Source organism: Chiroxiphia lanceolata, chromosome 10 (genome assembly GCF_009829145.1).
Source record: "Chiroxiphia lanceolata isolate bChiLan1 chromosome 10, bChiLan1.pri, whole genome shotgun sequence".
Classification (NCBI taxonomy): Eukaryota; Metazoa; Chordata; class Aves; order Passeriformes; family Pipridae; genus Chiroxiphia; species Chiroxiphia lanceolata.
In genome coordinates this window covers 13,058,818-13,070,018 of record NC_045646.1, presented here as the reverse complement: position 1 = coordinate 13,070,018, position 11,201 = coordinate 13,058,818, and the positions used below count along the sequence as shown (strand labels likewise).

Here is an 11,201-nt window from a genome sequence, read left to right as displayed (position 1 = left end):
CCACCACCCTCCCCTCTTCAGAGCTCAGTTTCCCTTCCTGATCCCTTAGGAATAATCCATAATAATGCTTTGTAATCTGCAAGAGTCTGCTACAAATGCAGGTTTAAGAGCTGCGAATACGCAGAGTCCAGGGGTTGGGCGTGTCTGTCACGAGAGGCAGGACACATCTGGTACTCCTGCAGAAATCTTGCACTATCCAGCACACAGACATGTAGAAGTCTTGCACTATCCAGCACACAGACATGCAAGACCCAAAACTGCAAATGAACCTCTGAATGCTGTGTAGGAGGAACAGGTGTGAACCTCACCACTACAGAACATGAGCTTTCACCTTAAATATTTAAAAAATAAAGAGAGGAAGGCTCTGAATTTTGTTACCATTCATGTATACATTTATTAAGCCAAAGGAGTTTGATCATGTCATTGTATGTTACTAGAGCATGTCAGATCTTTTTAACTTCACTAACAATGGTTATTTAAATTACTTTTTATTTTTGCCTTTCAAGCTTAAAAAAAATTTACTCTTTCTGCATTCTCCATGGAAGGCTCTTTGTTTGTTTTTTTTTCCTTTGCTTTTCTTAAAGTACAAAACAAATATTTCTCAGACATGTAAACAACCATAATGGAAATGAAACTGCTTCTAAAGTTAACTTCACTGTTATGGATGTTCTGATAGATTTATGCCATGTTGGATGTATTTTAGCTCAGTGACTCCTTCAGCGGAAGTTATCATCACCTGCACTGTCCAGAGGCCCTGGTCAGGGTTAAGGCCCTTCTGTGCAAGGTGCTGTACAAATACTTCAGTGTAACTCTGAGGTCCCTGGTAGAAGGGCATTCACTCATGTGACTATAACCCTCTCTGCTTCCCCCTGCTCCACCCTGTTCCTCACAAATTACAGGAGCTTGAATGAAACTTCTCCAGGCTAACTCTGAAGCTGATGTTCAGCTACTGTTGAAGAGAAATGTTACTGCAGGCCACTCCTGACACCTGCAGTCCTCTGTGTAAAGCTGCTCACATTCATGGGAATGCTATGAGTAAGAAACTCCTGTGGGGAAGGTCTACAGGATTGAGTCCCTGGATCATTGAACTCCTTCGCAAGAAAGCATGCAAGAAAAGCAGACTTGTTCCTTTTCTCTAATGTTTCATCAGTATAGTTCTAAGAGAGAAAGGGACGGGGTCAGTTGCTCAGTTTCAGCACCTTGAGCATTCTGAGTTCTGATCCTCAAATTAAAGAAGTCTCTGCTATGCCTTGGGCTACTGTGACCAGGCCTGGAAAAGTCAGTTGGACATTCTTTGTTATGAGGAAGCAGTGGTTTGCCATTACAGCATGGAAGGACTCTGTTTTATGGTATGAAGGCTGCACCCTAGGCAGGAATTGTGAAGATTGTGTTTGGCCATCAGCAGAAATTATTCTGAAAACACTTCAGAGCAATTGCAGTTTAAATAATGATTATAACTTCATATTTGAGGTGAAAAAAGAAACAATTATGTGAAATAAATAGCAAAGAATCATTGCCTTTGCACAAACATAACATATTCCTGCCTATGAGGCATTTCCTGAAAATTATTGCCCTTTAGGTTATGTCTGATATTTAAATGAACCCTTTAGAGCTAAAATACAGTACTCTGAAATGAGGTTAGAAAAATTTAAAAAGGACTAATGGGAAGTGTGTACAAAGCTCTCTTTAAAACCAATTTCCCACCTGGGTAGCTTACGAGTGTGAGGCCTCAGTAGACATAGAGCCGATCTGCGATGGCAGCGGGCATGTGTGTCATGATCTGCATGCGCAGCCACCAGTAGTAATCCATGGGGTGGTAGCGGGTGTAGGGGGCGGTGGCGGTGAGGGCGTGGGCGACGCTCTCCATGACGGGCGAGGTGTCCCTGGAGCCGCTGTTGCAGTAGTTCTCCATCTTGCTGACCTGCTCATCAAAGTACTTCCTGCCATAGTCCTTGCGCACGATCTCCGGGAGCTCGTCCCACATTTTGTCGGCGATGGCTTTGATCCGCTCGGGGCTGTACAGGTTGGTGCCAGCGATGAAGTTGCCGGGCTCCACGATGCTGACCATCACTCCCTGGGGCTGCATCTCGTACCGCAGGCAGTCGGAGAAGGCTTCCACTCCAAACTTGGTGATGCAGTACGGGGAGCGGGCAGGGCTGCCCATCCGACCCATCATGCTGCTGATGTTCACCACGCGACCTAGGCAGAGGCCAGGCAGAGCACAGCTGAGCTGTGGCACCTGACCCAGGGCAGACACCTGGCACACACCAACCAGCAGATTCCTGAACGTGCATCCCCCTCCTGCCCACTGCACAGCTGTGAGGGCTGCCTGGCAGACCTGCTCATGGCTCTACCTGAGCAGAGCTGTGCTGTGCAACAGCCTTCAGGCAGCAGAACAAGCCCAGTGCTCGTGCTCCTTGGCTCATTATACCTGAGGGAAGACATGGTGACACACAAAACTCAGTGCTGTGGGGAACACGGAGAGGACTGGACAGAGCCAGCACGGTGGGAAACAGGATTGCTCAGCAGCAATTTGGACTAAGCCCAGACAAGAGGAAGCAGGAGCAAGGAAAGTCTCTGGCACCAAAACTGAGCTTGTTTATTTGCAAATCAAAGGCACAAAATCCAGGAGCCCAATGGTGGCTCACAGGAGCAGATTGCTCCCGCACCACAAACAGGCAGAGCAGTTTAAATCCACTGCACCTTTTTCTGTGTGACAGCTTATGGCTCCAGACACAGAGCTGGGGCTTTCTCCTTTCTAGAAGCCATCCATTTTGGCTGAGGAGAATGCTGGTAGGAAGCTGTGGATGCTGTAGTCTAGGCAGAGGTTGCAGTTCTCTGCACTTTTTGTCAGTGCTCGTTCCTAAGTTGTGTCAGAAAGACAAACCTTGCCCACAGAAGTGGGTACTCTTCCATAGTGGAAGAAACGCTGCCCAGGCCACATCCAGCCCAGGTCTGCAGCAACATCCACAGCATTGTCAATGTCTGTGGATGCCTCGAGTGAAAAATATTCTCATTTAGTTGGGTAGTTTGCCCTAGTACAGCAAAGGTTTTGCTCCTTTATAATGAGACCCACGCAAGCTCCAGGTCTGTGTGCCTTTGCTGTACAAATCCCACCTCTCCTACATACAGACTCCCAGAGCCAACAACTTCCCTGCAAGAAGCTTTTTATACTGCTGCTGCCCACCCTGCCAGCACTGGTACAGCTGTTTTTTATATAGCAGGGAGGATTGCTCCTGGCATTTATTACAGTTTATCACATTATGGTGAGCTGCAGCTTCTGAACAGGTAAAAGAAGGTATGATGGATTAGATCTTGTCTGGGATGTTGCAGGACAAGGTAGCAGAGATGGGAAAGAGAAATAACTGGTTTTCAGGCCAGCTGCCTTGCTGTGTAACTCAGAGAGGTCAGGCAGTCCCTGTATATGCTGGGGGCCATGTTCTGTCTGTAAAGGTAGGGAGGTAGCCACTGGTGCAGAGAGTAGTGCAATAGACCCTTCAGCCTCTAACACAGCAAGATGTGGCTGGATGAGGGACCTGCTACAGGGGGAGCCAGTCAGGAGGGGATCACTCACCCTTTGACCTCCGGATGAGCGGGAGGAAAGCCTTGGTGGTTCTCACAGTGCCCCACAGGTTCACTTCAGCTACCTCCATGTAGGTGTCCATGCTGGTGAACTCAACTTCCCCGAATGTGGAAATCCCAGCATTGTTAACCAGCCCCCAGAGCCCTACAAGATAAAATCGAGCACCTCTGTGAGACTAATGAGAACAGGTTGGTAAAAGCTTTGCTGATAGATTATTGAATCACACAACAGAGATTTTCATTATGTCTTGTACTGATGGAAACCAGACAGAAGACAGTCCAGAGCACACTTCATTCTCCTGAGCAAATATAACCACAGCTGGGGTCTGACTGTACCACCCAACACTGCAGCCACAAATACTGTGAACAAGGTTTCCTGGGAAGTTCTGAGCCAGCAAACAGAGAACCTCAGCCTTGTCTGAGCTGTTTCCTTGCCACTCTATATTTTTCCATTGTGATTATTTAAAAGAAGCAAAATAATAGTCTCTAAAGGCAAATAATAAGAATAGGAATGACCTTGTAAGAAACAAAAGAGTAATTCTTTCAAAGTAAAATCCTTTCTGTCACCATAAGAACTAGAATGTCTGCAGTGCTGGAAAGGAGAGTGTAGGCATGGGTGGGCATGCATGCCGTGGCCTATCCCGTTTATTCTGCTGCAACCAAGATGGCAACAACTGAAGCTACCTACTCATTTGGCATTAAAAAGAAAGATTGAAAAGGAATTTTGAATAAAATCAACTCACTTCATAAAATATTCTAATTGTACAGGAAACATACTGAGAAAGGTCTAAGAAAGGCTTCTGTCTGCTGCCCGCAGAAGCAGCAATTTCATCCTGGCCTGGGCTTGAGAACATAGGGCTAGAAAACTTAACTTTTATAGAAGATCCACACATAAAAATTAAATATAAAGAAAGGCAAAAGAAATAGGTTTATGCAAAATCCAAAAGGAAACATTATTCGTTGTTCTGCTTTTAAACAACCTTGTGTTGAATGTGGATGTTCTTTAGGCGAAAAATGTACTTCATCAAAGGGTGGAAAGGTTTCAGAAATGTATGAGCAATGGGGATTTTTACAGTACTGGAGCAGAATTTGTTGTCATCACCTCAGCAGAATGAAGTAGGCAGGCTAAGAAAGTCTGTTACAGCTACCCCCTGAACTCAAAATGTTTGTATCTGCAATGACATTAATGATTAGCTCAGTTGGTTAAAGAATGGTGCTAATAAAGCCAAGGCTGTGGGTTCAATCCCTGTATGGGTCATTCACTTAGGAGCTGGACTTGATGGTCTCTGTGGGTCCCTTCCAACTCAGAATATTCTGTGAACTCTGTAGTGATACTCAGCTGGCTTCATGGGAAATTCTTTGGAAAACCTCTCAATTTCCTTTGCCTTTTGAAAGAGTGGGAGAGACATTTCTATTGTTAATCCCCAATCCTTGGGCACTGGGCAGGTTTTACAACATAAAGGGAGTCACAATAAACTTTAGTTCACAGGAACAAAGCACTAATCCCAGAGCCTTGAATACCACTCTGGTTTCTGCTAATGTCCCCACAGGAGCTAGTGGAGAACAAAGCAGTTTCATTTGCAGACGCTGTCTGAAGGGGGAAGCTGCTTTCTGATATAGCACAATATTCAAACAGGCCATTTGCTCTGCACGGCTGCTCCTCAAAGCTCTGTGCTCTTCAATCATGTGATCAGCTTTTGAAATATACCCTGACAATGTTCTTGGAGCCCAGGCGAGGGAGCTCCTGCCACCTCTGTGACCTCAGTGCCCATGCCATGCACTCACCTTTCTCTGGGTCCTGCAGGCTGCTGTTCACGTGCTCCACTGCTCGGTCCACTTCTTTGCTGTCACAGACATTGAGCTGGACCGTTCTCATCCGATCGCTCTTCATGTTGTCCAGTTCCTTGGAGCCACCCTCTCCCTTGTCCTAGAGGGGAAGAAAGTGCTGGTTTGAATCTGGCCAAAGAGCCTGCGTAGAATATCAAATGCATGGCAATCATCAAATCAAGCCAAAGACTGAGCAGGGCAGCCACAGAGTAACGAGGACAGTCCTGAGGCCCTAAGAGGAAGGGGAACAGACAGGGCTGGTCCTGCAGAACACCATTCCTCAAGCACCTCCGTCTGACCGTGAGCCTTCACCAAGTCAGCTGGTAGAAACTGCTTCAACCACCAAGCAGCCAGAGCTGGATCTGCCCCAGCAAGGCACCCAGCAAGCACCTCCTGCCCAATACAAGCTCCTGAGGTCAGGCTATGTCCCACTGCTGCAGCAGTGGGAATGTGGTGCCATCCTCACTTTGGCTTGGCACTGGGCACAGCAGCTCCCCTAGTGGGGTATGATATAAAATAGCCAGTGAGGAGCTGCACACGTAAGTTCTTTCTCACACTGACAGCTCTGGAAGTGACCGTTTGAGACAGTCACTGAGACAGGAAGGGACTGCCTGCCCACTCCTCTGTCCCTTCAGCTGATCTACACACATGGCTCCCACTGCCTGGAAACCTAACCTAAGCCTCCAAAGGACTGCTACATTGAGAGCCTGGCCAGCCTGCCTGATAGCAATTCCCCCTGGCATCTTATCCAGTATCTTCCTTTCTTCTCTGCTTTCCACCATGAGATTTTTCTCACTGCCATTTCCTATCTCCAGTCCTTTTTTCGCAGTTCAGAACACCAGTATCACCCAGTATACACATATTCCCTCACAGCCCAGCAAGTTAACTGCAGCCAGCTCCTGAGACACGTTCACACAGGCCAGATGCTGCTGGCAACAAGGCTGCCATGCCCAGAGCTCGCCCCTTCACGGTGGTGAAGCCTGGCTGTCGTGCTTCCAGGACACAGATACGGGACATTAATGAATTTGGGACTATACCTGAATCTCTCCCATGGTTATAAGCTACTGGACTGTGCTGACCACTCCAGAGTACTTTTGTAGAGGGTGGTGAGATCTAGCTCTGAAAAAAATCAGTTTTTGGGAACATCCCTCTCTTTACTCTAAGAAGCTCCCTCAATATCATCGCTCACTAGAAATCTTTTACTCCCCAGTAACAGGCTAGACATGGAGTATTTCCCACAGGATCATCTGACAGTTGCTCAGTCCTTCCTACCCCACTGCTCAACCCTCCAGGGAGCCTCACTGCTGCTCGCTGTGTCAGCATCGTCAGGCAAGCGTCGGAACGCTCTTCAGTCCTGACAGATAAGGAGTTTTGGATAGATAGCTTTTTGCCTCTGGCCTGGAACAGGCCAGTTCTCCATAGCAGGCCCGTTTCTTGATTGCTGAATGACATCAGAGTGCTCCAAACACTTCAAGCTCAGTGCTCCCTGTCAGATGCCAGAGGCCATTGTCTGCAGTCTGAGCCCAGGCTGCCCACACATCCCTCGAGCAAGAGTTCCCTTCAGATATCACAGGAGGATGGCCATACGTCCCTGTCTCTGTGCCACCTGTCTTCCAAAAATCCTACTCCTCGTTCCTCTCATTCCTGGGCTTATGCACTGTGCTCACAGACAGTTAACCAATGTAACTACCTGATATCTCTTCTGCCTTCTCCTCCACTCTTCCTTATTCCATTGCATACTGTTAATACCAGTTAGTGTTTATCCTTAAGAGAGGGCATCTACTGCACTCTTCCTATGGAAGCACACTGCATACAGAAAGGAGAGGTTGGAAGTCCCACGCAAAGCTCAGTGGTGATGTTATAGTGACCAAAAAGGGAGTTTTGTTCTAAGTTTGCTGCTCACTCAAAAGCACTGTGGTGCCAAAACCAGTCTATATGGAAAAGCACTGGAAAGTATACAAGTGGCATATGTGGGAATGCCAAAAGGCAATTAGCAAATGTAAGCATGCGAGTGTTTTGAAAACAGCAGATATGGTTAAGGGGAAAAAGGAAAATAAGGCCAAGGTCCTTCTTTCCCCAGTCTCAGTTCTGTGATGTGCTACAAAATCTCTGCCTTAGAGGCCTCATAAGCTCTGCTGAGGCCTTCACAGTATCCTCTTCCTCCTCCCTTACAGGGTTGCCTCTGCAAGGCAACATCCCTCCTGCCCTCCCACCCACACACAGCTGAGTGCTTGGACAGGGACTCCTGGGGCTGGGACCCTGGCCAAGAGTTGTGGGTCTGGGTTAACACCCAGAGTCCAAGGCCATTCCCTTGGCTCTACAGAAAGGGCAGATGGGAGGTATTAAGTCAGGTACCTGGTGACTGCCAGTCCCACAACCCCTGGGCCCATATGCAGCAATGAAAGGACCTTCTCATGCTACAGCAGCAGACCAACACATCTCTGCTGTCAGTCCCAGGGCATGCTGCCCCCAGGGCAAGAGGGCCCAGCTCTTGCTTACTGAAAAAGCACATTGCTGCCTCATCTTCCTCCTTCCATGGCTGCTCTCTGGTGCTCATGGGCTTCAGCAGTTTGTATCTCTATCAGTGTGTCCTGTGGTCTGCAACACCCTGTGGCCCTGAGCACTCCTTTGAGCCCTGCAGTAGCAGGCCTGCTTCCTGCCCTGCTCAGAGAACCTCTGCCTTCTCACTGCCCTGCAAGCTGCAACAAGCCTGAGCACACAAAGCAAACAGGGGCTCCACCACTCCTGACAGCTGAGACAAACACCACATATGTCTACTGGTAACAGATACTGATGGAAAAATACCTTCTTCATCTTGTGTCAGCTGGCTTCTCCAACACATTAACCAAAGAGGAAAAAATAAGACAGCTGCAGTATGGCCACTCACTGGATCCAGCCTACCACTGTCTTTTGGCAATGAAGCATCAACACAGCTCTCACATGAGTATAATTGCCACTGCAAATGTTTGGAAGTAACTGTGTGTGAAATAGCACACTATTAGCACAGATCCATCCTTGGGCTCCCCTCAGTTATGACTATAAATTCCTCTCTCATCGTTCTTTCAGTAAAATTAGTCAGGTACCCAAGATCTGGTCACTCTAAAAAACCTTTCCTGATGAAGAGTCAGCACTGCACATACTTAAGGACATGATGCTCCTAAGAGCAGTGCATACCCTGAGGACATGACGGCTCCCCAAGCTGCACTATGCTTCTGATGTGCAGGTGTGCAGACAAAAACAAACCCATGAAAATAACACTGAAGTTTCACAGTCATTTCCTCTATGTCAGGGCTAGGTCAAATACACCCAAGCAAAAGATGATGCTTCTTACTTCTACCTCCACTTCCATCTAGCATCTAAAAACACACTAAGTTTTTTCTGCCACTAAAATCAGCACCAGCAATTATCACTCTCTGATCAGAATTCTGCTTATGGTTTTGCTAGTGAAACCTGTGGCACAATGAGAAATCAGTTCAATCTCCTGAGTTGTTTATGGCCTGAATACATGCAGGAGGCCAAGCAGTTAGCTAAAGAGCTTTGGTATTTTCCAGTGTTTGTCTGATGACAACTGCTGTTACCAGTCTTGCCACGGCCACAGAGATTTTGAAACATGGGATGGAAGTCCAGCTAAAGAAGCAAGATTTAATTACAGAGTGACACTGCAAAGCTTTCTGCTGATTTTTTTTTGGAGGAAGTAAATATTGATCAAAGCCTAAAAGACTTAAGGCATGCTGCTGCACGTCAGTTTATGGTAAAATTGTGAGAGGCCAAGATTTTCCACTAACATGCATTCAACAGAGTACTGAAGACAGCAAAACGGAAGGGAGATTTCAGTGACAGATAGACATGCCCACTGAAAACTGGGTCTTTCTAGCAGCTCAGACAGAGGAAGTGAAACTCAGAAGTAACTTTGCAACTCTGAAACTTTTGGCTCCTGTCAATGTACAGGCAGGCTACTACTCTGAACTGTGTTTTTAAAGTATGCTGTGTTCTTATATTCTCTAATGTTGATCTTCAGTTACAAAATAGCTATCAAAAAAGTACTCGTCTAACCTTTCCCTTGATCCCTTTTGAAAGGCAGTTTGTAACAACTGTCTGTTCTGCTGTAACGCCTGCAGAGGGAGCCCAGCTAACAAAGAAATCCTTGACCCAACGCTGACACACCACAAGGCACGGAGCTATGGAGACAAACACTTCTCTTTTGAAAAAATGCAGCAGAAATAAACTACAAATTTAAGCAAAACTTAGTAATAATGGAAAAAATTAATAGTAGAAATAATACTGATAACATCAAAGAATACCTGGCAAATTCTCTTTAAATAATATCACTACTGAAGATACATTTATGGTGATGAGTGAGCTAAAAGATCAGATCAAAATACCTGATCCACCCCAGGATATCCTGAGGAGTAAGTTTGTTTCTGTTGGGAAATAGCCATGCAGCTAAAGAAAGCACAGTGCTTCACAAGGAGAGAGAGGCTAAAGATCTCTCCTGTTCCCTATGACCAGGCATCTCTGATGGCCACACAGAGCACTCCTGCAGAGCATATCAAGGCTACATCACTAAGCTGTCTGAAGCCTGATTCTGCTCTCATTTGCACCAGTGGGACTGACCTACACAATGATTTCAGGAGACCCTCAATACACACCAAGGCATGGCTGTACTCATGAATGTAGAAAAATATGCTCATACCACATGCCATAAAATCACTGGTGGTTTGGTGTACGTCACAATTATTCAAAATAAACCCTGCATAACTATGTATGGTCTGAGAGCAGGGCCAATGGTCCAGAATCAACCTGACCCCCAAATTTGCTTATGGATAAGCCTATAAAGCTAGATTTGGGGTTCCAGTTCATCTGACATGGAATAGACCACAATGTTGTGATTTAAATAAGAATCTCCCTAGATACTGTTCAGTCCTGGTTCTGGTCTAGGCCAGGTTTTGCTCTCTGAAATTCAAGCAGCCGTGTCTTTTTGGCTATCACCCACCCTCCCTCTCCTAGGCAGAAAGCTGTGCAGAGAGGAGAAGGAAGACTGGGTTTGCTATGTGTTGGTGCACGTGCCACAGGTGAAGAACACAGCTTTTGTTTTCCCTACCTTTTGCAGGCAGCCAGCATAAATAATAAAGCCTTTTTCATGGAGGTGTTTGGCCAAGGTAAATCCAAATCCTGAGTCACAGCCTGTTATAAGCACAGCTCTGCTGCCAATCTGCAAAGCAAAACAGAACACATTGGAATTATTTGAAATCAGTGATTTGCAGTTCTCAGAACAAATCACGTCCTTGGCCAGGAGCAGCCTGTTCCAGGGATGTTCTCTACACGCTTTGCCAGCTACTGCCACCCAGTGCCTCCTGAAGACAAGAAACGAAGGTTTCATACTGAATTCACTCCAGTGAGGCAGGATCACTGTCCTCCCAACACAAAGAGGAGTTTGGCACCTCTGGCAAGAGGCTCCCAAGGCAAACAGATCAAGCAAACCGCCATTCTCTGGCAGTTCACATCCATCTTGAAATCTGAAAGTAAACCAAAGAGTTCCCAAGACATGTTTTCCCTTCTTCAGGAATTGTTTCTGTATGTTTAAAGTATCCCATGCAGGCCATAGGAAATGGAGAAAATTTGACTGAAGAAAGGATATGGATTAATCTTACTGACTGCTCACTCATCTTTCTCTCTGTAGCACATGAACCCTCTAGTGCTGGGTTTTAAAAGCTAAGCAGAATCAAGCGGGATTAATATTTAAAATTAAGACCAATTGGTCATCAGTCTTTTTGTTTGGTTGGGGTTTTTTT

The 11,201-nt window shown here is 46.4% G+C and overlaps 1 protein-coding gene across 2 annotated transcripts in view; it reads right to left on the bottom strand.

Moving 5' to 3' along the window:
• Positions 1-369: 369 nt before the first annotated feature.
• Positions 370-11,201, bottom strand: part of BDH1 (3-hydroxybutyrate dehydrogenase 1) — a 16,185-nt gene continuing 5,353 nt past the window's right edge. For both annotated transcript variants that reach the window (XM_032697701.1, XM_032697702.1), the window contains exons 4-7: positions 10,511-10,621; positions 5,368-5,509; positions 3,575-3,727; positions 370-2,199 (exon numbers count right to left, since the gene is read on the bottom strand). In XM_032697701.1, coding sequence (XP_032553592.1) covers positions 1,730-2,199; positions 3,575-3,727; positions 5,368-5,509; positions 10,511-10,621 — 876 coding nt within the window. In that variant the 3' untranslated portion in view covers positions 370-1,729. The remainder of the gene's footprint in view (positions 2,200-3,574; positions 3,728-5,367; positions 5,510-10,510; positions 10,622-11,201) is intronic.